This window comes from Phoxinus phoxinus (genome assembly GCF_949152265.1).
Source record: "Phoxinus phoxinus genome assembly, chromosome: 2".
Lineage (NCBI taxonomy): Eukaryota > Metazoa > Chordata > Actinopteri > Cypriniformes > Leuciscidae > Phoxinus > Phoxinus phoxinus.
The window spans coordinates 37644759-37671226 of NC_136877.1; the positions used below are offsets into that span (position 1 = coordinate 37644759).

The 26468-nt window shown below is 37.9% G+C and overlaps 1 protein-coding gene across 2 annotated transcripts in view; it reads left to right on the top strand.

Annotated features, from left to right (window-relative positions):
- pde3b (phosphodiesterase 3B) overlaps positions 1-26468 on the top strand; it is a 56780-nt gene that overhangs the window by 25042 nt on the left and 5270 nt on the right. For both annotated transcript variants that reach the window (XR_013800523.1, XM_079638040.1), the window contains exons 2-15: positions 13593-13643; positions 15510-15758; positions 16683-16819; positions 17330-17436; positions 18280-18499; positions 18596-18687; positions 18790-18953; positions 19524-19658; positions 20019-20130; positions 20308-20421; positions 21680-21879; positions 22211-22414; positions 23460-23621; positions 23708-23945. Coding sequence is in view for 1 of the 2 variants with exons in the window: in XM_079638040.1 (XP_079494166.1) it covers positions 13593-13643; positions 15510-15758; positions 16683-16819; positions 17330-17436; positions 18280-18499; positions 18596-18687; positions 18790-18953; positions 19524-19658; positions 20019-20130; positions 20308-20421; positions 21680-21879; positions 22211-22414; positions 23460-23621; positions 23708-23945 (2185 nt within the window). In the remaining variant the exon portion in view is untranslated. The remainder of the gene's footprint in view (positions 1-13592; positions 13644-15509; positions 15759-16682; positions 16820-17329; positions 17437-18279; positions 18500-18595; positions 18688-18789; positions 18954-19523; positions 19659-20018; positions 20131-20307; positions 20422-21679; positions 21880-22210; positions 22415-23459; positions 23622-23707; positions 23946-26468) is intronic.

Consider the following 26468-nt stretch of genomic DNA (forward strand, 5'->3'; position numbering starts at 1 on the left):
ATATCTCTCTCTCTCGCTGTAAAATTAAACGTGAAAGGGGGCGTGTTTCAAGATACTCAATGGAGTAGACCAAACTAATTAACAGGGAGGGGAGGGCAATACACTCACATGCACACAAAACACACTCCTTGTCGGCCGCGCCCACGCGATCGATTCACTCAGCCATTTGCGTAGAAAATAAATGTAATATTATAATTTCCGTCATTTTTAAAGTATATTCGTGTAGCCTTCCGAGTGGGCCGGCCCACATTGGCCAGTCCGCCCCTACGGTGAAAAGCGAAGTATCACATCTACTTGGCGCCGAAATAGCGAAACTGCTGGGAAAAGGGGCTATAAAGACCGTTCCTCTAACCGAGTCGGGCTTTTACAGACACTACTTTCTCGTCCCCAAAAAGGGTGTTGGTCTCAGACTCATCCTAGACCTCAGACGTTTGAACAAGCGCTTATGAAATGCTCGTTCAAATTGTTGACAACCAATCCTCGCGCAAATCTGGATTTTTTCCAGATCTGAAGACGCTGAAGACGCTTACTTTCAGATACAAATAGCATCCCGTCACAGGCCATTCTTGATATTCGCCTCCGAGGGTCGAGCTAATAAGCACAATGTCCTGACGTTCGGTCTGTCCCTAGCACCTCGCAGGCTCGCACGTTCACGAAGTGCATGGACACAGCGCGCGCGCGCTGCGCTCGCCCCCCAACAACGGCGTATGCGAATACTGAACTACCTCGACGATTGGTTGATTTTAGCTCAATCGGAGGCAGAGTTTATAATTCACAGCCGGAATATTAAATAACCTGAAGTAACATTGACACTCTTCGCGCCACTGTGTGTGACGAATTGCTGTTTGTTTTGCTGATGGCCAGTCACTGGCCCACTGGCCAATCAACTAGCCCGACATACTCTTTTACTGGCCCCGGGCCATCGCTTATGTCGAGCCCTGGGCTGTTAGTGGAATGCACCACCTGGTTAGTGATCCACCAGGTCATGAGTTTGAGACCCCTGATTTCCAGTTCATTCGTTAGATATGATGGATATGTAAGAAAGAGTTAAGCAGGAAGAACTCGTGGTTATACGATCGCTTTGATGAGCAGTTAAGAAGCCTGTGGCCCTGAGCGTCCACTTGTTTGTAAATGATTCACTTGTCAACAGGTGATTTCTCTGGGTTCTCTAATAGATGGCAGCTCGGCGCCGTTCACTGGCTTGTTAGTGACTAGAGATCTGCTGCGCTCCAGAGCGCCTGTGTTTATGTGAGAGGTCTGTCCGCACTGATTCCAAGATAAAGCCAGATGTTCCCTTACAAGGCCTCCAGCCTGGGCCTATCTGGCAGCCATGGCCATATCAGGTAGAGTTTTCCTGTTGTGCTCCGACTCTTTCCCCCTCCGCATGAGAGGACGCCTCTCTGCCAGCGTTGTTTGTGTGTTTGGCCTTACTTGACACAAATCAGTCTGGCATGAGCCGTGCTCCACGGAGCGAAAAATTCCAGGGCCTGACGTGTTGTATCCAGTATGTTGATGTTTTGGAGATGTTATGGGGTGTAATGTTAACACTGGAGTTCTGGAGAAACTCTGAGGGATCAATTCTGCGTGAAGCTGTCGTAGACACACCGTTGTGTGTGTGTCTTCTGTTCCATCAAACTATAAGGAACAGTGGCCTGTGTTCGTTCAGCCTTCATTTACAAGGCAATTGCTGCATAAACGTCTGTCTGTCTGTCAGGAAACACTATTTATTGCCATCTCCTTTCAAAGTCACTTCATAAAATATATGACTAGCTCTTGTTGGTGACAACAAGGAAGTCAAAGGCTACTTTAGAGACGATCTTAGATTATGCTTTGTAACATTTCTGAACACCGTTTTATTGTTCCCAGTATTGCACGTTGGCTTCGACTGAAAATACGCTGAAACCTTTCAACAACTAGGTGACATCAGACTAATAAAGTTTATTCAAGATGGCAGAAAAAAAGTGCTAAAGAATATTTTCAGTATTTTGCATATCACCATATTTACGTACGTACTTCTTTTTTATTGATTGCTGTCTGTCAAATAAAAAAATAGCTATAATAGCTTTTATAGTATTGAAGTCAAGAAAATTCAGCAGTAGTGTAGTAGATCAACATCCAGGCAAAGTCATGAAAGTTTTGTTGAAGAATGTTTCAAAACTTGGTGCATTACCACAAAACAATTTGTTTTTCGATACCATTTTTAATCCTTATTGGTTGGCCTGTTATTTAAAAAAAATGTTTGCCCATTAGTTTATTTTGCCCATTAGTTCTTTACTTATTTATTTGTTTGATTATTATTCTTTTTTTATTTAATTATTAATGAAATGTATTTATTTGTTTATTTCAGGTTCACGTGAAAATTAGCTGAAGCGTTCATTGACATCTAGGTGACACCAGAATAACAATGTTTAGTCAAGACCCCATAAATATTTCAATACTTTGTTTGTGTATCTTTATTCATTGATTTATTTAAGTCCAAAATACAGAGATAATTCAGCAGTAGTGTCAATTAACATCCAGACAAACAAAGTTTAGTAAAAAATGCCAGAAATAATTTGTGAAAGAATATTTGGTTACACTTTTATTTTAATGTGTCCTTTTTAGTGTAATTATATATTGAAGTGAGTTATATTAATTAACAACATATACTTTCTAGGATTTAAATGATTCATAATTTACTGTTATATATAATAGTATATATGTATAATAATAGTATTACTATGTATAATAGTAAGTACAAGTAACAACAAAATTTCGAAAGTTTGTGTCATAGCAGTTTATTTTTTGATACCGTCTGCTAGATGTAGATAAACGGTAAACTGGTTGACTGACAAATGAAGGCTGAGCTCAAGAGGCTTATCATTGAGAGGGAGTGTTGAGGGTGTTCATGATGGGAGGGCACATAGCCCGTGTGTTCCACAGTCAGTTAGAACAGCTGAGGTCTAGGGCATTTGAGGATGCTGGGCACAGATGAAGCTGAACCCACATGAAATGCCACCTGCCTGAAACTATTAATGGGTGTGTGATTTATTGAGTGCTGCGCTTTAACTTTGGATCAAACTACCCTCTCAGAATCTAATCTCAAAAGTACACTGATGGCTTGCATTAATGTTGCCATACGGACACAATATGCTAGCCCTAAGCTGCTAAATATATTGGGTGCAATAAACTGAAAATAAGAGATTTAATGATAAACCCCAAAATGCTAATGTTTTTTTCATTTGGCTGGGAAATATTGTGTACCTCTTGATCCTGGCAGCTTATATTTGAACCTCTGTTTTGAAATGAAGGGCTTCAGAAGACAATAATAAATAGAAAGCCAGGGGAGGAGTTTGAATTGGTCGAAAGAGGCTGCGATCACCTTTCATGCTTTTGAGTTTTCACACTGTCCTATTAGCTGGAGTTTGAGAGAGTCAGTCAATATGTCACACACTCCTGCTAGAACTCTATGTGCTCGCTCTGGAACAAGACTGGATTGGATAAGCTTTCAAAACTGACTTTAACAAACTGCTTCAACTTTTTGTGATGGTTATTTGTTTATTCATGGATCAATAAGGGTGGCCCGATGGTCCAGTGACTTAATGACTAGTTGATGGAATTGGGTTATCATGTAGGCCTACGTTTTTTTGTTTTTTGTTTTTTTTTGCCTTGCAAACATTTTTGTGGTTTTTAGCGTTTTGAATTTGGTTGTCAAATCCTGCTGATTTAAATATTACCAAGGTAATGTTTTCACTTGTGATTGTCTTTGAGCCTGTTATAACTGGCTGAAAATGAATAAACAAATCAATATTTCTAGCCAAAGTGTGTTTTATATGGATTCTGAATGCATTTGTTTGCTTTATTTATGTATATTTTAATACATTTTAAGGAATCAGTAAGTTCTCTTTTTTTTTTTTTTTTTTCAATAAAGAAATTAATACTTCAGCAAGGATGCATTAATTTGATCAGTGACAGTAAAGTATATAGTTTGTGTTAGCTATTCAATGCTGTTATTTTGAACTTTCTCTTCATCAAATAATCCTGAAAAATATATATATATCTCAGTTTCCACAGACATTTGTAGGAGTGTAAAGAAATGTTTCTTGAGCACCAAATCAGCATTTTAGAGTGATTTCTGAAGGATCAAGTGACACTAAAGACTGGAGTAAGGATGCTGAAAATTCAGCTTCGCCATCCCATGAACAAATTACATTTTGACATTTACTACTGGTTTACTGTATATTTTTGATCAAATAAATGCATCCTTAGTGAGCTTAGTGAAAGAGACTTCTTTCAAAAACATTAAAAAGTATAACCGACCCCAAACATTTGAACTGAAAAGTGTACATAATCATGGTAATTATGTCAAACATACAGAGATCATTCTGCATTTGTGTCAGTTTGTCAGTTTCTTCAGTTAATTATAAACATAGATCATAACCTGTTTGTGTGGTTTGTTTTGAGCCCATGTCCTCATTCTTTCTAAACACGTCGATATGTGGTTCTTTGTTTCTTTTTGACTTGTATAATGTCGTCTACTTTTTTTTTTTTTTTTGATCAGTGTAAAGTTGAACAAAGCCAAATAGCAATGGGCCATTAGCCTAAGTCCTGAAGCATACCATTGTGGGAAAAAGTTCATCATTGACGTAATATTGTTGACCTTCCTCAGCTTGTGGCATTTTTGTTGTTCCTGCAAAAACGTGTTTGTTATTATGCAAGCTCCTCTCGGTCTGGCATGCGGCCAAGAGCCAAAACCTGAAGAATGAGTGAAGAGACAGAGACTTTAGCAGAGATTAATCTCACGTGTGTTCGTAGTTTTTCAGCTCTCAAGATTTTAGCTGCCATATTTTACTTTTTTTCTTTGTTTTTAGTCTTCGTGGTGCAATTGAAGTCCAGAAACACTGCTTTCACTCTTTTAAATGTAATAATGTTAATTTATACACTCAAACCAAATCTTCTGACAGTCTTTCAAAAAAGATGTATGCTTTGGTGTAAACTATATTTCACAATTTACTTTAATTTGTCAGTTTTCTTCAGGCTAATTATTAAAATTTGACCAGTTTAGTCAGTTTTATTTGCTGTAACATGTCTTATTAGAAGCACAGGTCAAATTTAAAACACGAAGTCCCAATACTGATGACTCTGTGTGCTGGACTTTGGAAGAGCTCTGAAATATAGGAGCCAGATTTGATGGAGGGAGTGTGACTTGAAAGAGAGGAAACCATCAGCAGGTTCAGAGCCTGGTCTTCCCAATGACATGCAACTTTCGGCACAGATTTTCTGGCCAACCAGCTTGTTTCATTGTTCTGGTGCCGCACTTACATGAGCTTGATTACACAAGTCAAGGCCAACCTTTGGGAAACACTTGTTCTCTCCTCCAGGGTTCAGCCCTGGAGTCCCCTCCTTTGTTTTCATGGTAGTTTTCTTGGGATGGAGGTGTTGTGGAGGTGTTGTGACACCGAAGAGCACGGTGAACCGAACTGGCTGGGACTCAGCAGACTTGCGTCATCAGCATCTGTTTGTGTTGGAGGCAGGTGACCCCAGAGAGATGAGCTGTAATTCAGAGGAGCACAGCAGCCGGGACGGCCCGTTTGCATGGCCCTGCATGCTTCATTTGTTTGAATATTTGATCACATTGACGCAAAAACAGTCATGATCTATTGCTTTCTTTCCCTCGTGTGCCTTCGCTTGTGTGCCAGAGATCCTTCGCACATTCAGATACTGTATTCGCTGCTTTTTGAATCAAGCTTCAGACAGCAGGATTTTCATTTCAGCCCTGACAAAAAGAGCAGTCACTCTGGAGCTCTTTGCTCTTCGCTGTGCCAGCCAGCTGTGTGCAGAGGCAGGGCGAAAGAGAGGGCAGCCAAGCCCTTGGGCTGCCCCGATGACCCCACAAAGCAACCCCACCTGTTCACAGCACCTGCTCTGGTGTGACTGGAATCTGGTTGGTTGGCTAGGGGGGAATGACAGCAACTTCTGTGGCTGCTGGCTTGCGATGAGCATTTGCTATGTAATACTCAGCAAGGACACATTAATTTGATCAAAAGTGACATTGTTGCAACCTATTTATGTTTTTAAAAAATGCTGTTGTTTTAAACCTTTCTATTAAACTGTCACCGAGGGTCGTGGTGTCATCAGTGTTGGGGACTCCTTGTTTTAAACTTGACCTATGCTTCTAATTAAGACATGTTACAGCAATTAAAACTGACTAAACTGATCACATTTGAATAATTAGCCTGAAGAAAACTGACAAATAAAAAGTGATACATAATATTAAGCAGCACAACTGTTCTCAACATTGATAATAATAATAAGAAATGTTTCTTGAGCACCAAATCAGAAATTAGATTGATTTCTGAAGGATCATTCATGTAACTGAAGACTGGAGTAATGATGCTGAAAATTCAGCTTTGCCATCACAGGAATAAATTACATTTTAAAATATATTGAAAACAAATATTTAAATTGTAGTATTACTGTATTTTTATCAAAAAAATTCAGCTTTGGTAAGCACAAGAGACTTTCAAATACACAAAAATAAAAATGTTCGGGACTATTTTGTGCTTCTCGCCATTTAGTATTGTGTTTTTCAGATGCTATGTTAAAAGGCAAGATATTCCTTTTTGTAAAACAGTCCTTTCCTTTCTAACTTAAAATTTTACTCATTTTGAAAATATGTAGTTTTGCACATCCCTAGACAGGACAGGATTCCCTTCCTCCTAGTCTAGCGAATCAGATACCCTGGCTGACCACCGAATAACCCCACTTCCAAGGCCCCCCCCTACGGCAATTCCAAAACCAATGGCGATGGCTAAACCAGATGCTAGCGAGCTTAGACTGAGACTAAGACAACACACACAATGAACTGGAACTTGTCTTAGAGCTTAACAGCGTTCCAGACCTTAATCAAATTAGTTCTTGTGAGGTTTAGATTTGTGCAAAATATGACAATGAACCAAGTGAAGACCATTGTCTTTACTATGGAGAGAAAAGCCATCAAAATCATCATCCCATGACGACATTGTTGGGAAATGCTTTCAAACCCTCCCTTTGGAACAACTCTCCATTATCACACCATAACCACTTTTAATAATTTATAAAACTGCAACTGATGCATCAACCCATTTACAGCATCTCTGTATTAGAGCGGGTTATAATGACTTGCATCATTTCCTGGAAGACTGCAATCAAGCAATTACCATTATATCTTTTCGGCCAAGTGGAACGTTGGAAGCTTGTCTACGGTATCTGAAACTATTCTCAGTAGTTTGGAGAGAAGTGATGCTCCTATGTGAAAAGCACAGGACGGCGCGGTATCTCTTCATTCCCCTCCGCAAAGGGAATGTTCCACAGGCCTGCCAGCTCCTCCTGACAACATAACCCTCTTCCCCAGTCTCTCTCCTGTCCGTCAGAGTCCTGACACCAGCGACTGAGAGCCAGACATAATCACTGCTCCGCATGAAGTCACTGACTGCTTTCCAGAAGACGGCATAACTCTGTAATGACCAGGACTGTGAGCCATTAAGGATGGGTTGTACCCAAGTTCAAGGACCAAAGCATTGATTTGGGAGATACTGGGATAAATATCTGTCAGATAATTGTTTGGCACAAAAATTTTTTCAGGTTGCCATATATTTCATTGATTAACATAGTTTGAAATACTTTTCTTTCTTTTTTTTTATGGAGAAGTGCTCTTGCTTTTGTGGTGTTTCCTAAATTAAAAAATGATTCAAATCGATTCTGCAATATGTGATTTCATCCAGAAACATTGCACCGTTTTCCCGGAGAACATGAATGTGCAATTCAGATCAATGCAGCCGAAAAGTCCTAATGTTCAGTGTGAAATGTGATCGTCTCTAGGGGTCAGATGAGACTTGAGAAAGGGCCATTGACCTTGTCTTTGTGAGACTGGCTGGAGTTGACTGCAGAGTAGCCAAGACTTTCCCACACTCACAGCTGCTGCTGATGAGCTGAGCCGTGAGGGGCGTTAGCCTGCACTGACGTCAGCTCCCTGACACCCACTGGGACACATTCATCTCTGCTACACACACACTCTTGCTACCATCCATGATTGGGCTCTCCTAAAGCACCACATTTATCTCATCATTGTATACATAAGGATCTCATCATTTTGTACATGGTGTTTTTGCAGGCATAAGTTTTAAATATTAGTCCTGGTATTTTTATTGCTCCTTTTCGAAGCTTTTATTCACGTACTGATGCTGGGGGTTTCCAAAGGTTTTTTTTGTTTTGTTTGTTTTTTTAAACCCTTAATTGTTTACTTGGGACCCCCTGGGATTTTAAGATCACAAAAAGATCTATTTTTGTTGTATTTTGATAGGCTGTATTTAATTAATAAAAAATACAGGAAAAACAGTTATATTGTGAAATATTATTACAATTTAAAATAACTAATTTAATTAATATATTTCAAAATGTAATTTATTCCAGTGATGGCAAATCTGAATTTTCAGCATCATTGCTCCAGTCTTCAGTGTCACATGTTCCTCATAAATCATTATAATATGTTGATTTGGTGCTCAAGAAACATTTCTTATTTTTATCAATATTGAAAACAAATATGTTTTGTTTTGTGAAAATTATGCTACATTTATTTTTAGGATTTTTTGATTAATAGAATGTTCAAAAAAATATTTTAATTGAAATATTTGTAGCCTACTGTCTTTACTGACTTTACTGTCACCTTTGATCAATTTAATGCATCCTTGCTGAATCAAAGTAACATTTATTATTATTATTATCATATACTATCATTTGTTGATAATTCATGTTTGGTCATAATACATCAACTAATACACCTTGACACAACTTAAAATATTAACAATGTATTTGTGTGTAAACACATTATCTTTAATATGAATAAATACTGTAGAAATATAGTCTATAATTGCTCCATTGCATTACATAATAGGAACGTATAGAAGCTTATTGTAATGTGTTACCGAAAAGAGCTTTCAAAACCAGTCAAACCAGCCGTATCAATAACTTCCAGTAACTACATGCTTGTCATTTCTTGTGTTGTATATCAGGTCATAGCTTCATTGTCCTTGATCTCAGATCATACAGTATTTGCCTATGAAAAAACTTCACCCAACTGTTTGCAGTATTTTAATCAATTAAAACAGGTTTCTCATTTTCATAAAATCATGACGTACAGACTGGTGTTTTCCCGCTCTGTCTCTGCCTGTAAGGTGATACGTGTCATCAGTGGTTGGTTTGTTGTTCTGCTTGACTGGCTGGTCTGTTGTGTGTTGATGAAGCTCTGTTGCTTTTATGATGCTGTTTTTGTTTGGCCAGCCCTGGTTGGCCTCTTACTTTCGGATGGTGTGTACAGTTATTTAGCCACTCAACTGTGATTCTCTCAAACACAAACATACAATGCTCTCATACATATACTCTCTGTCTCACACTTCATCACTTTGATGCTCTCATAATGACAATGTAGTAGTGCAAATCGTTTTTTTTTTTTTTTTCATTTTTGTTGACGGCTCTTTTTTTATTTAGTCTCGTTGTCAGCACAGATCACACATCATTTGTGTTAGCTTTGGGTTTATGTAAAAAGTATGATCACTTTGACCTTATGTAGGTGAATGTCTGCAGACTAGTCTATTTTGAGTGAACTATTTCAGAGTGTTGTAATGCAAGTACTATATGACACATATTTCCCACAATGCACCTGTGGGTTATCTGTAAAGAAAAACAAAAATTGATCAAACGTGACAGCAAAGACTATTTACATTTTTTTACAAGACAATTCTATTTTGTGCTGTTCTATTGAATTTTCAATTCTTCAAAAAAATCCAGTTTTTTTTATCACTGGTTCGTCAAAAACAACAGTGTTGTTTTCAACAGTGGTAATTATTATAAATGTTTCTTGAGCACGAAATCAGCATACAGTATTAGAATGATTTCTAAAGGATAATGTGACATTAAAGACTGGTGTAATAATGTTGAAAACTCAGCTTTGCCATCACAGGAATAAATTGCATTGGTAAATATATTAAAATAAAATATATGTTCATTTATATTGTACTAATATTTCACAATATTACTAGTTTTACTTCATTTATTAGATGGGATGTAATAAATGAAAACTTTGTGAGCATAAGAGACTAATTTGAATATTATTTGACTATAGATTTGTATTAAGGCTAGGTCAAGTTGTCAAATGGTAACCCTAATGATTTAACAATATTCATAAATTGTATTAGTAAAAAAATACTTTTTACCTTTCAAAATATTTTGGAATGTTTTAATTTTTTTTATAGTGGTTGAGATTGTACACTCATGTAGTGAAGGTAAGACAATATTCTTTTACTTTTTACAGTTGCATTTCAAGTGTGCCTCCTGTAACCACTTGTGGTCTGATTTCAAGGGGATTTCATGACTACATGCATCATGTAGAAGGAAAATCTGCATGGTGTTCTCAAATGTACATGCATTTTAATCTAAAAACAAACATGTTTTAAGTGGAATACATTAACTGAACCTTAGCTGTACTTCATATGATATGTGTCATGTCAACATCCGTCTTTAGTCTCGTGAAGTTGTTTGTGTGTGTGCACATTTCAAAATGTTCTTTTAAAGCTGCATGCACCTGGTGAAAAAAAAACTTGTCTTGCTGTCTTTGATTGACAGGTATGTAGGCAGTCTTTCACTTTTATGTCTGGGACATAACACTATTCAAAGGTTTGGGTTCTGTAAGATTTTGGAATGTTTTTGATCTTATGTTCACCACGTCTGCATTTATTTTATTACTAATACCGTTGAATTACCGTTTTTTTATTTAACAATTTAAAGCAACTGTTTTCTTTTTTAATTTGAATATATTTTATGTAATTTTATTCCTGTGATGGCAAAGCTGAATTTTAGCATCATTACTCCAGTCTTCAGTGTCACATGATCCTTCAGAAATCATTCTGATATGCTGATTTGCTCAAGAAACATTTATTATTATTTATAATGAATATTGAAAATGGTTTTGCTGCTTAATATTTTTGTGGAAAATATAATACTGATGTCTTTTACCATTTTAAAAGTCTTTACTATTACTTTTATTCTGCAAGGTTGCATTAAATTGATCAAAGTAATGAATTCCTTTTTCAAGATATGTTAATGACCTCATACTTTTGAACAGTAATATATCAGGACGAATTAGTTGAAACTGCATGTATTTGTAGTGTAATCACAAATGTACGAATGTGGTTTGAGTGATTGCCTCACAAAATGTTTTGAACCCCATTTGCATTTAGTGCTGTTCACTTCACGAAAACAGATCTTAATAGTTAATACCAGGCGCACTGGGATCCACATTTTTTTACAAATTCATGGAAACAGGGTTATGAAACCAACCCCACCTTTATTGTTCTGGTAATCTCTGTTACGTCTGTGAAGTTTACTGGCTCAACAGACCGTAAAGAACAAAAGTAGAGAGATTTGATGCAAGTGACTCTGTGACATTGTGGGCCGTTCAGAGGGTTTGTTTGTGTAGATAACAAGCTCTATGCCACATGATTGATTTGATGGAAACGTATCTGACCAGTGGCCATTTTTGACCCTCAAAACTCTGCATGTGAGAGAGTGTTGACTCCTTAGCTTTTTCTGACACATCTCTCCTCCATCTATCTCCCGCCTTCATGGTTGCCATGACGTTTGTGCTATTGTTTGCTGGCCTCTGTCAGGTTGCCATGGCAGTGCTTATTTGCCATACTAAATGTCTGATGGTGTTAAGCAGATGCTGACAGCTAACAGTGATCATCTCTGTCTGATCAGTGAAACATCTGAGTTGAGAGTGAAAGGCTGTGAGTGGACAGCGTGTGTCCACTGTGTGGACATCATAAGCAAATCCAGATCCAGGGATGGAATTGAGTAATTTAAACTCAAATTAGTCTTCATCTTCATCATGTGAATTAATGTGTTGTTGTTTTATTTTTTTTAATGTATTGACTTAGTTTGCAGTCTCACAGTGTTTCCATCGATTCCATCTGTGTCTCTCTGAGCCTCGTGCGTGTCGGATAAGTAAGAGTCTGTGGTCATGTCTTTTGGACAGCTTTGAGTGCTGGTTTTAAAGATCAGAGCTGCTGGAAGTGACACATGACACGGCCAGCGCAGGTGCAGGCACTTCTGCTTCTCGGAGCCGCTTCTCTCACATGTCACCAGTACTCCCCCATGTGGTCAAACGCTGCTCTGCCATTCAGTTACAGTGACTTTCCGAGTTTAACATGGCGACCGCTCACATATGAGCCGTTGTTGGCCGAGAACTCTCTCGAACTCTGCTTGACTGATTATTTTAAGACTGTGTGACAGGCCGCTGTTTTGATAATGAGGGAACTCTAGTTCATTTGTGCTTGCTTGGTTGTTAAACTATTTTTTTGCCAATGTTCCCTGAAAAGTTTTCCATATCCCCGAAAGAAATCGCTTTATCTCTCTTTATTGTTGTAAACGGAAGTAAACCAGACTCCTTGGTGCAGAACATGTAAAATTAAATGGGTTATAAATCCCTTAATCTTAAACAAAAAATTTCTAATTATTGTAAAAGTATTATACATGAAGTCTTTCAATTAATATGTGGTCATACGAATGCATGGAATATATCCTTTTGAAAATTAATTTTTCACTCTGCAGGACTGCAAAAAAAATGCTATTCAGTGATTTTCAAAAAGTAGCCTAAACCATATTATTGATGGTAGCTACCTAAAACATACATTCTCTTATACATTCATAGAATGTCAATTTTAACCGAAAATATTGATATTTGAAAAAATAAATTAACACTTTATTTTTTGTCACCTAGTCTAAAATGTCTTGTATTTCCTAATATTGCTAAATTAAAAAAGTTATATTTAGCTGAATGCAATGCATAATGAAATCACATTTTATCAAATGTCTGTTTAGTGTGTGAAGTGTGTGTTCTGCTTTGTTTTGTTGCTTCTATAAAGATTGTGACTTTTTGTGCAAGTTTGCTTTGAAGTTTGGGCCTCTATTATTTGGTGTGTAATGGATTAGTTCAATTTTCAAAGAATGAGTTTTAGTCTACAGACCATTATGGTATTTAGACTTTTTTTTTTTTTTTTTTTTTTTTTTACAGTGTAACTGTAAAAGTGGCTTTGTTACTTCATGATAGCAGAAAACAGGCAGAGTCTGTGACCTATCTCAGTGATAGTGTTGTGGGACTTGGCTTCTGTTGGTTGACTTTCCTCTGAGCCTGTGAGACAGATAACGTGGAAATGCAGTCAAATGACGTAGTTTGGCTAGATAAGATCTGTGAGCGCTATTGTTGACGTCTCATTGTGGTTAAAGTGGTTTTCTTTTCTTTTTTTTCTGTGCAAGCGCCAGAAAGGTTTTCGTTTAGCAGCTTTCTGCTCACAAAAAAAAACGTTGCTCAGGTGTTGACAATTTTCACTCCCACATCAAACGGTTGTACAAACCAATACTTAGAAAAGTGTTTATTTTTTAAATGCTTCTAGGAACGTCAGCAGCATAAAAATAACTAATTTAACTGCTTCTTTGTCTTAACTTTCCATAGGTTTTGTGCAGGGTGGCAGTCGTGAAAGAAATGTGCTTTAAAGAGCCTTTGTTTTTTGTCCTTTTAGATGATCCTGTGGGACTGGGATCTGAAACAATGGTACAAGCCGCAATATCAGGTCAGTACTGCTCATGTTTAGCTTTTAACTAATCTGTGAATTTCCACACACACACACACACACACACACACACACACACACACACACACACACACACACACACACACACACACACACACACACACACACACACACACACACGGACATTCCATAGGCGTAATGGTTTTTATACTGCACGAACGGTATATTCTATCCCCTTACACTGCCCCTATCCCTAAACCTACCAATCACAGGAAACATTATACATTTTTACTAAAACATTGTTTTTTATGTTTTTTTTAAGCTATTTGAATTATGAGGACTCGAAATACACGCACGCACGCATACGCACGCACACACACACACACACACACACACACACACACACAGTATTATTTTATTTGTAAATTACATTATTAAATGTATTATTATTTGTGTGCAAGTTTTATTTTATGCTTTGTACAGCAGGATAATTATTATAATTGAAACTAAAACCATAAAAAAAATATTTTTAATAAAATATTAAAACTTTTATTTCAGCTAATTCAGATTTTCATTCAGATTAACTTGATGAACTGAAAAAAAGAATACTAAAATAAAAACTATATAGACACAACTATATGTAAAAATGACAACCACACAACAAAATTACTAAAACTAATTGAAATTACAGTGAAAACAGAAAATCAAATTAAAAATATGAATTAAAATGAATATATTATCTCATCAATGATACTACAATAGCACTGATGTAAAGTCAGGAATTAAGAGTGTAATCTGTGTAGTCAGTCACATGCAGACCAGCGTCTCCTCACGCTCTCTGTCTGAAAGACCATCTGAGGACCGTGTGTAGCCTGTTAGCATGCTGAGGCCTGTAGCCCCTCCATCTGCCCGCCGCTCATTACTGCGGCTGACCTGCGAGTGGATAACCCTCATCCTGGCTCACATAAAGCTTGCCAAATGACGTCAAAGCCTGGAGGAAGTGCTCGCTGTGCACTTTTACCACACACATGTGTGTGAGCACGCACACACACGCGCGCAGGTCGCAGCAGTGCCTCCACTCTACTTTATTACTTTCATCAGAACCACCCCCTTCAAAAAATTATGTAGGTTTGAATTAAATACAATCAATAAAATGAGCTCAGCATGTACGCACAAGGCCGAAGATGGATTAAAACTAGCTGAGTTTATAGATACACCCAGAGTTCTTCCTGTAATATCATTATGAACGGTTCCTTTTTTCCGCTGAGTGGATATCATCAAAAACTCTCTCTGCTACTTGGCTAGATTTATCAAATGGATGGCTCCGGGAATGAGTCATTCTTTAGTACAGTTACTACTCGCACAAGTCTGGAGCAGTGGGATGGCCTTCCTGTTGTTTAAACGGTAAAGCATGAGGCTAGCAATGCCAGAGTCATGAGTTTGATTCCCAGGCAATGCATGAATTTGGTCAAATGTGCAGCATGAATGCAATGTATGGAAAAAAAGCGTTAACACTTTAGTTTAGGGTCCAATTCTCACTATTAACTAGTTGCTTATTTGCATGCATATTTGTAGGATATTGGCTGTGTATTAGTACTTATAAAGCACACATTAATGCCTTCTTCTGCATGATCATTATTCTCCTCTTAATCCTACCCAATACCTAAACTTTATTAATAAGCAGTAATTAGGAGTTTATTGAGGGAAAAGTCATAGTTAATAGTGATAACTGGACTGTAATCTGAAGTGTGACCGAAAAAACTTGTCAATGTTTGAAAAATCACTGTACCTCTAAATTACCACAAGGAGGCAGTATAAGTCCCATAAACAGATAAGTGTGAGGTAAATTGCTGCCTAATTTGAGCATTCGATGGATGTTGTAATATGTGTTCTGTGTGTGCTTAGGGTGCAGTGAGTGGGAATGGCGTGGATCTGTCTGTGATAAACGAGGCCAGGAACCTGGTCTCAGACCTGCTGATGGACCATTCTCTCTCACCCCACGTCCTCTCCTCACTGCGCAGCGTCAGCAGCCTCATGGGAACTTTCTCTGGGTCCTGCCGACCACGGGTCAACCCCTTCACACCCTTCCCCGGCTTCTACCCCTGTGCTGAGATGGAAGACCCCTCTGAGAGATTAGAGAGAAAGACACTGAAGGTAGGTGAGCTGCAGTGTTGGGGAAGAGACTCGGAAACTACAAGGTACTCATGATTTCAAGTAGTTTAGGTCAAGCTACACTTTTGGAAAAGTAGACATCAACAGAATGTAGCTTCTATATTAAAGCTACTCAAGGGCCAATTGTTACATATTTAGATATAAACGTATATATAATTATAATTAATAAATAAGAACACTAACAATAACAGTATAGGTGCCTGTGCATCTTTGGTACTTGGCCCCTAATTACAATGATTTTATAATTGAATGTATTTTTCTATGCTCTGGTATTATGGCCAATACTAGTAAGCTGATAATTATGTTATGGCCGATAACTGATAAAAAGACTACACAAATATATATATATATATATATATATATATATATATATATATATATATTTATTTATTTTATTTTTTACTATTTTGTCAAACTAAAAAGTAAAATCAGTTGTTTTAAACGCTTTTTGGCATCACATTATAATGTACTATATGGTAAATGTATGTTCATTATGAGATTTGCACTTAATAGTGTTACATTGTTAATGCATTTAAAATAGTCCTTTTAGGTACAAATATACAGTACCATTTGGTTTTGGGTCGGTATGATAAAAAAATAAAAATACTACTTTTATTCAGAAAGGTCTTTTATTCAGAAAGGTCTTCAGAATTTTTTTTTGTAGTAATGTTTCACAGTAATAATTTAGGAGAGTATTTTGAAATATTGCCTCAACTTGGGGCTAAGTGCGCAATACCATGGGATATTAGGATGTTTGCTGGTTCGATCCCTGCAAGTAGTAATCCATGAGCCATTACTGTTGTGCCCTTGAGCACAGTTGTTCCTTAGGTAGCTCCAAAGGGATTTTCTCTGTAACAGGTGTGTACTGTAGTCACGTTACTTACTTAAACGACTGTGTACTTTCAGGGTCTGAGCAGCAGGAACAGTCTCCCTACCCCTCAGCTGAGGCGCAGTTCAGCCTCTTCTTCTCTGCCCCCAATGGAGTCTGCCGCCTCACGCTGGGAACGAACCAATGGAAAGAGATCTCTCTCTGAGCTCAGCAGGTCAGGCCTCACGACTACACTCTTTACAGACCTTAGTACACTCTCTGTACTCCTCTAGGACAGGAACACAAGTGCATTTGTATCCGTGGATTGGTAGTCGTCACCAAATGTGATATAAAAAAAAAACATTTCATGATATTATAAAAGGCAATAGTTTTAAGATTTTATTAGGACAATGTGCTTTCTGTAACTTTACTGCTTGTCCTCAAGGTGGCAGTGTTAAAAAGAAATTAGTCAGCAGCTGGTTTTAGAATCCCTAAAAGAAACTTCATCTAAAGTAAATTGACATCACTCGTTCCTTGCATAATTATTAAATATTTCGATTTATTAAATCACTTAATTGTGCTTTCAGCTCTCAATGAGTGTAGTAATATAAGAGTATAAGTGTAATCTCAGCTTTGTTTTAACGCAATTTGCAATGTTAAAATTAATGGCACAGATTTTCTCCCATACTTAGCACTGGGCCTAAACATATGTGACATGACTTCTATACTTTTTTTCTTCTTACAGCCAGAGTTATGTTTCTAATGGGCCCAACAGCAACTTGCTGACTATACCTAAACAGAGATCGTCCTCCGTCACCCTCTCCTACGGCCACACTGTACCCAGAAGACCAGGTCAGCACCAATCAAGAGTGAAATAACCTTCTCTTCATATCATTTTTTGTAAAAAAAAAAAAAAAAAAAAAAAAAAAAAAAAGAGATTAGTCAGGCTGATTTAAATGGCTTTACTGCAACAGCTATATCCTTATGTTGGCAAATAACAAACAAGAATGTCTTAGTAGATGTTTAAAAAAAAAGTGCTGTGCAACACCTGAGCCAAGGTCTTAGAAATCTTGTTTTCTTTCTTTTTTTAAAGTTTATATTATAATGCATAGTGTACATTTTTGTATTCTACAGATAAGTCAATCTAAAGTGTTTTAATAGTATGTGGTGTAACCCTTAAGTAAAAAGTAAAAAGTGCAAATTTGTGTCCTCCTAAATGAAATAAACAAGACCACACACACACACAAAAAATTAGTTAAAATAAATCCTATTTTTTAAGGTTTATAAATGTATAATGACACACAATGACCCAAACACACATGCATGAGGGTCCTTTCTACTTGTTTTGTTGCAGGTCAACAAAATGGCTACCTGTACAGTACGTTGATTACACATCATTTATTTAATTGGACAGACAAGCAACGATTGTTTATTGCCAACATTTATTTTTCAGGAATTTCCGTTTGTTTCAGTATGTTAATGAGACATTTACAGATCTTTAGCAGTCTCTGTACAATTACACCACCTTGACTAAAAGCCCACAAAAATATATGAATAATATAAAAATATAAAAATGTTGATTCTGAAATGGACAAATATGTTCATCATAGCAGTGGATCTGATTATTTGTGTATATATTACTTCTTTTTTGTGTGTGTGAATAACTTAATATATATATTTTTCTCATATATATAGGTGCTTCTCCCAGCCTGAGCCCCGTCAATTCCCCGAGTCACAGTCTCTCTGCTGCTTCCGGCTCGTCTCTGGTCACACGCTCTCCGGTGGAGTTCCCAGACACTGCTGATTTCCTCACCAAGCCTAGTGTCAACCTGCACAAACCGATGGGCTACACACTGAGCTCATCTGATTTCCAGCAACCGTATCGAGGTCATGTCTCGGCCCCCTTGTGCACCAGGTACTGTAACTTCTAGAACCCTTTCCCTTTTCTCTCTGACGAGTAGACCAATGAAGCTGGACCTTATACGAGAAAAAATTATTTGTATTTTTTTAGTTGTGGCCGACAGATGCTGAAAGGTGTGGCCAATGTGGAAATGGGTGAGGGCCATCACTCAACAGCCAATGAGATGCAAAGAACACGCTCAGGTAAAGGTACTAAGCTATTTCAGGAATATATAGGAATATAGTCGTTCCTGAGTCCATCCTTCGGTTTAACGCTCAAAATTATGCTTTTGCTTGCTTGTTTAGCTGAAGGAGCTGAGTATGGTGGGGAAAACCTGATCCGAGAGGAGAGCGTGGAGGCCGAGTCTCAGGAGGAAAGGACTCCAGACACAGCGGAGGAAAAGCTAAATAGCCAGACCGAGGAAGAGGAACAGACCTCCAGTATAGAGCAGACCTCATTGGACTCTGAGGTAAAGCGCTCACACGGTGAACTGCACTTTATCCCCACATGGTTTCATTATATTAATGTCTAAAACATTGCCTCAGGAACTGAAATCAAGACCCAGTGTTGCTTGTGGACAAGTCATTTTAATTTATTAAGTGCTGTTTCGCCTTAGAAAGCCCCACAAGAGAAGAGCTTTTCTTTCACGTAACCTCAAATGCCCTCATCTCCATTCCACCGCTCTCCCGCTCCTTTTATTGGCCAATCTGGCAGTTGTTAAAGTGGCCAGCTGTTGAACAAGCCGAGTTGAGTTTAGAAGAAGAGTGCTTATTTGCATTCCCATACTTTTGCATTATTATGTGCTTGGTGGATTTATAGTTGTGGCTCTTGAGTGGATCTCTCCTCAAATCCTCGGTTTATTGTTCTGCTCAAAGGGGTCTACAGTAAGAGCGTGTGAGGACAACATAAATTTAGCTGACTTAGTCAAATATTTTCGTTGTTATCTCTGGAAAAGTGGCCAGGCATGACTTTTTCTGTAAGACTAAGCTGAGATTACTGCAAAACCTTCTGTCTGCTGACTGTGATTGATCTCTGGCAGGGAAATGAGGAGTTCAGGTTGGACTCTATGCTGGTGGAGCATGAAGCACTCATGGAAAAGATCAACACCTGGAACTTCCAGATCTTTGAGCTGATGGACATTACGGGAGGGAAGACTGGCAGGATTCTCAGCTATGTTAGTGCTTTGTAATTCCAAATATTAAGCCCAGCATTAAAAAATCCTATTGACATGATGAAGCTAATGAAATTCCTGAGTTCTGGAAATCAGCATTAGTCAAATTGAGAGTTTTTTCATCACTTTGGTGGAAAACATGGTTCTCTTTTAGATAATTAAAACCATTCCCGTTTCGTTAAATCCAACCAATTACACACTTTTATTGTCTGATCTGATGTGAATGGCATTTCATAGATTTAGCTGGATGTAATGCTAGTGGTCTCTCTCAGTACTGTGTGGCAATAAACATGAATCTGCAGGGACTCAATGGCTCACTGCTTGTCTTGTCTTAATGAAGTTCTGTTTGTTACATTCTCTCAGGTGGCGTACACTTTGTTCCAGGACACGGGTCTGTTCGAAATCTTCAAAATCCCTGTGCGGGAATTCATGACGTACTTTTGCGCTCTGGAGAATGGCTATCGTGATATCCCCTGTGAGAAAAAAAACAATTTCTTGTTAAAGTTAAACTTGAAAACTGGGTTAGAATTGTTCCAGTATTTCTCAAATTGGACCACAGTGCAGATTTGTGTCATGTGAAACTGAGAACGGTTGGAAATTATTCCAGCGAAGCGTCAATGTGTTATTTATTTGATCTGCTCTCCACTCACAGATCACAACCGGGTCCATGCCACCGACGTCCTTCATGCAGTGTGGTATCTTACCACCCAGCCAATCCCAGGATTTCAGCAGATCCATAATGAGCATGTCACAGGAAGTGATACAGGTACAACAGTGCTCTCATACTCCATTACAGTTTTGCCATCAAGAAACTTTGAGGTATGTGAGCGTTACTGAGACGGGGTGGTATAGTGGACTGCTATCTGAAAGGTTGTAGGTTCAAATCCCACAATGACAGATTCATGGTCTACCATCATTGTGCCCTTGGATAAGGTACTGGATGAAACTTTAATATAGAGTACATGATGGACAGATTCAGGGTAGAGCATCTGTTTCCTCAGTTATGTCTCTAATTATATTTAGCATAGCTCCTGATCCATCAGAAATAAATTAGAGGCCGTTGCCCGGTCTACGTTATTCCAGCCAGCGGCGCAAATGCTGTCCGATTAGAAATCGTCTGTTGCGATTGAGATCTGAGGTGGCTGCTGGCTCAGCATGTCCGGGGCTTATTTTAAGTCTGCTGATGGCCCTTGTAATTTCTCAAATGGAGTTCACTCTGACTCACTCTGCTGCTGTTCCACGCGGCAGCCATCTCTGGCAAGCAGAGGTGTTGAATCACACCGAGACCAGTGACTTCACTAGCTGGCTCAAGTACAGTTACAAAATATTCCAAAATCTTTGGGAAAGAGATGGTGGAGTATGATTTCAGAGTATTTGGTTTGCTGTAAAACCGGCGGCTTAATTGCAGCCTCTGGGCGTGTTTGATTCTCTTATTTCATTAGTGATGTTTAAGGCCTATGCACTCCAATTTTGAATTAGCAACACAGAAAACATGCTTGAATATAAACAAATAATAAAATGACCGGTTTCTTTTTTTGCAAGTTTTCTATTTGTTATAGTATTATATTCATGTAGTCATTTAGTTATATAGGTTTTTTTTCAGGTATTCGTCTATATTGGATATATTTGGCCAATATTGCACATGCCCATTTTCCCTGTTTTTTCCTTGGATTACTTTTGCTGTCATCTAAAACTCACTTAAAAATACTCTTTAAAAACACTAATAATTTAAACTGTTAAATGTGATCTTATACAGCAAAGTGAAATCTGCTTATTATAATGTTTTGATGTCTAAATTCACTTACAACATTAAAGAAATTGAGTTCACTTTTCAGTATTATTATTGGCTAGTCACGTGATAATTTTCACCATTCAAAATGTGACTTATCAGCCAATTCACATTTTTAAAACAAAGCAAGCTGCGTGCCTCAACTAGGTGGTGTAAGATGCTGTATTGATTTAGGAATGGATGTGTAATAGTGTTTCATCACTGGTTTTACATGGTCATTTTTTGTTTTTATTAGATTCGGACAGTGGAATTTCCCCAGGTAGGGTGGCATATGCCACGTCCAAAAGCTCCTCGTTTTCGGATGACAGTTACGGCTGTCTGGCCTGGAATGTCCCTGCGCTGGAACTCATGGCACTATATGTAGCAGCTGCTATGCATGACTATGATCACCCTGGTCGCACAAATGCCTTTCTCGTAGCCACTAATGCTCCTCAGGTTAGTAAAAGAACAATCTTTTTTTTTTCTTTTTTTTTTGCAGTTTAGAAGAACTATGGATTTTGTATAGTTAAATTTGTTCTGAATAGCTTATGAACACAGTTTTGGTTATCGAGTGTTCACACTGTTGTGTCAAGGAGTGAAGCCAGCCCATCTTTTATCAGAAGCATATAATTTTGTAATTAGAGCATGGAACTTCTCGACTCATGCACACTGTTACTCTCTTCTTCTCTCTTTCTTTCCCTGTTTCCATATCACCACACTCACAAACAAACAAACAAACAAACACACACACACACACACACACACACACACTCTCTCTCTCACACAGGCGGTGTTGTATAATGACCGTTCGGTTTTGGAGAACCACCATGCAGCCTCTGCCTGGAGCCTGTTTCTTTCCCAGCCTGAGTTCAACTTCCTGTGCAGCTTGGATCATGTTGAGTTTAAGCGCTTTCGGTTCCTAGTGATCGAGGCCATCCTCGCTACAGACCTGAAGAAGCACTTTGACTTCCTAGCAGAGTTTAATTCTAAGGTAGGTAGCAGGGGTGCACTGATATGGTATCAATAACCAATATCAATAATCGGTAACGAGCACAACAGCTTGTTGTGGGCCAGTGCCAATAAATACAATTTACGTTTTGGCAAAATCATCATACAGATCAGATAGTCATCTGTCATTGGAAAGGCCTCAGCTAGTCGAATGAAACAAGCATACTTGTTTCACTTGCAAACTACGGTAAGTATCTTAATGTAAAACGGCACATACGTATTAGAACAGAAAGAATCCTTGTGTTCAAAAAACAGATGACATGAAACATTTTATGTTATTCCACTTTTGGTATTAATGATAATTTTATTTTTGCGAATAATGCATTGGCTGCCATACATCTTGCATCCTCTAGTCAGTGATGTAAATTGAAAAATGGTCATTGAACCGTTAAAAACAGGAAAAATCAACATGAACAGATTTGTGCTCCATTTATTATTAATAATTATGGGAGCTCAATTAAATAATAGCAGTTGTTATTATTATCAATGGGGAAAACAGTGTTTGCTTTTTAATATTTTGTGGAAACCATGATGCTTTTTTTTCTGGATACTTTGAATAGAAAGTTCAAAAGAACAGTATTTTTTACAGTATTCAATTTAATGCACCCTTTCTGAATAAAAGTATTACGTTTTTTTTTTTTTATCCAAGCTTTTGACTGGTAGTGTAACACAAAAATATTAAGCAAAAACTTTTCAAAATTGATTTTAAGAAGAAATGTTTCTTTAGCACTAAATCAACATAAAAGAGATTTTAGAAGGATCACGTGACACTGAAAACTGGATCAATGGCTGCTGACAATTCAGCTCTGTCATCACAGGAATAAAGTCAAATAAAATATATTCAAATAATTTTCAATTGTAATAATATTTAACAATATTACCCTTTTACTGTATTTTTTATTAAATAAATGCAGCCTTGGTGAGCTTTAGACTTTTTTCAAAAACATGAAAAATCTTCATTACCTGCCTACTGCAGAAAATGGTGCTTTCTTGTAGTTAATCCTCTGATTGATATTTTCTTTTTTCAGGTTAATGATGTGAATAGTCCAGGCATCGACTGGACTAATGAAAATGACAGGTTGTTAGTGTGCCAAGTGTGCATTAAGCTGGCAGATATCAATGGGCCAGCCAAAGACCGCAGCCTTCACCTCAAATGGACAGAGGGTATCGTCAATGAGTTTTATGAGCAGGTATGTCCTATTCACTTTATTACACAACTTCAACTGCGGCAACATGAGTTCAACATTTGTGCGTTTTTGCATTTCTGTCTTTATAGGGTGACGAGGAAGCCACTCTAGGATTACCCATCAGTCCTTTCATGGACCGCTCGGCACCACAGTTAGCAAAGCTGCAGGAGTCATTTATCACGCACATCGTTGGGCCTCTCTGTAACTCCTATGATGCTGCAGGCCTGCTGCCAGGATACTGGATTGATGAGGAAGGCTCTGACGATGAAGAGGACACAGAAGACATTGAAACAGAAGATGAAGAGCTGGACGAGGATCTTGAACCAAGTATGGCTAAACACTTGTGCTCATAAGCAGTGTTGGGGGTAATGCATTACCAGTAACATTAGTTACGTAATCAGTTACTTTTCAAGTAACTAGTAAAGTAATGCATTACTTATAGCTTTACAACATAATATCTGAGTAACTTTATTATTAACAATAAACAAACCAGAATGTGAACATGAATACATGCAACAAATTCAATATCCCAACTCAACCTCCCTCTCCCATCCTGCCTAACCACGTGGTCTCTTTATAATGGGATACATACTAGGTAGATAATATCACAGAAAAAACTAAAACAAAGTCACAGGAATTATGAAGAATAAATTACAGCAGTACAAAAAGACAGATAAGGTGGTAGGGTATTTACTCTGAGTCCTGGTCATTGTTATGTGCAATATACTTGGAAATATTCTCATCAGCTATAGTTCAGACCTTTAATGTAGAGATTTGTGCAAAATTCACCCGAGCCGTGGATATTTGCAACATTATAATGTCCCCGGAGTTGTCAACCACTTATCCAGGGTGTGTGGTGGGAGCCAGTATTGGCCAAAATAGAATTGTCTTTCAGTGGGGGTTCAGCAGTATAGAAAAGTCAATCCTTTTTGATAAGGCTCAGTCCAAAATGTTTGTCAAAACTATGTATTTTAAGTGGCGTCGCCGTCCAATATTTTTTTGTGACAGAAGTTACAATGAATAAGTTGGTGAATAGGATTCCTAGATGAGGTGAAAACATTGCCCGATACTCTTCCCCAATCCATGATTACGCAATATGGCTAAGCGTTTTTCTTAGACTTTCCCGTACAACCATGAGATCAAGTGTCTGGAAGGGGACATTTCAAACCAAGCAATGATCGGATGTGTGGTGAGCAGTTGGCACCCCGTAGGCCTTCATATTTGACCTGAGGTGCAGATACAAAAAGAGGGAAGAGGCTTCTGTTCCATACCGCTCACTCAGGACCAGAAATATCTTTCAGCATATAAATGTCCGACTGCGTCCAGCCTCTTGAGGAAAAATGGTGCACTTCCCGAACGAATATTATTATTTTACCAGATACAGTAGGTGTATGTGCCAAATATAAGAGTCATGAATGCATTTTTCCTATTGTTAATGTTTTTAATGTTAAATATTGTGTTGGCCTTTTGGACCAAAGGCTTGCATACATTTTTTGCTGTTCAACCCTAAGAACGTCTGATGTCTGGTTTGCCTGCTAAGCTCTCCTCTATCTCTCTACAAGGCCAAACCTTAATGCATTTTATTTGAAAGGCCCTATAGTACAATTCACAATTCGGGAGCACTTATGTTTTACACGCAGCAATTTCTCAAATTTAAGTCTGGGTTGTTTACAGTTCCAGATGAATTTACAGCGTGTAGAATCAAGTTTGTGCCAAAGTTACTTTTTCACATTTGTTGACAAGCTCTTCTATCCCCATTTTGAGAGAAATCGTGATTCAGGAGTAAGTGCAGAGGCGTTGTGTGCGCTGTGTAAACATGCCGGTTATTGTAGTTCTAAACTAAACGTGAGCATGCATTTACTCATCTCACTTGCACAAAAACAGATTGAGTGTTCCTTAAAATGAATCGGAATAGTGAAATACAAACTCACAATTTTATGCAAACCTGCAGTAATTTAATATTTTACAAAATACTTAACGTACTGTATTTAATCTTAAAGCTACACTGTGTAGGAATTACTCCCATCAAGCGGTGAAATTGTATATGACTACCAACTGAATATTACTTTCTAGCCCCTCCCATTCCGAGGGCGTTTTAACTCCTACAGTGGCCGTATTATTTCAAATCTGCCGGCAGTCGTGAGTAATCTCCCTCACATTCGTCACGGTGCCACCGAGTGTAAAACCGTGAAAGGTGAAGCTTGAATTTCCAGTTATGTCCCTCTTTGGCTAGGCCTAATGTATTTTCAAGATGGAGGCGTAACATGGCTTCCGCCGTTCGAGCAGCTCACCCGTATGTATTATAAATGGCAGATTCTACGCTTGCGAGAATACTTGATTAGTTGATAGAAGTAATTATACATTAATGAGCACATATAATTTTGAAAGAACAAAGTGTTTTTTGCTAAGAATCAACTTAAAAAAGTACACAGTGTAGCTTTGATTTATCAGTCTTTGCTGCTGACATTTGATGATCCAATTCAACCATACCAATAAGAAAAAAATACTTTACTTTAAAGTTTAAACATCACATTTGCATTTAAGGTATTTATTTTGCTGAAGTAAGAGCATTGAACTTTATACTGCGTCGTATTCTTCTGCAATCCAGAATGAAAGTTTGAAAAGTTTCAAAGTTTTTTTTGAGCTGCGTCCTCTACTGGACAGGAGAGAACTTGCGTTTGCTTCAGCCCGAGGGTTATTCATTTCACCTTTTGTGTGAAAGGGCCTTTTGACAAAAAAAAAAAACATTTTGTTACTTTTTATTTCCAGCCCAGTAAGAACAAGCAGTGCAAATGTAACATAATGCAATCATTTCCATAAAAAGTAACTAAAAGTACTTTTAAGTAATGC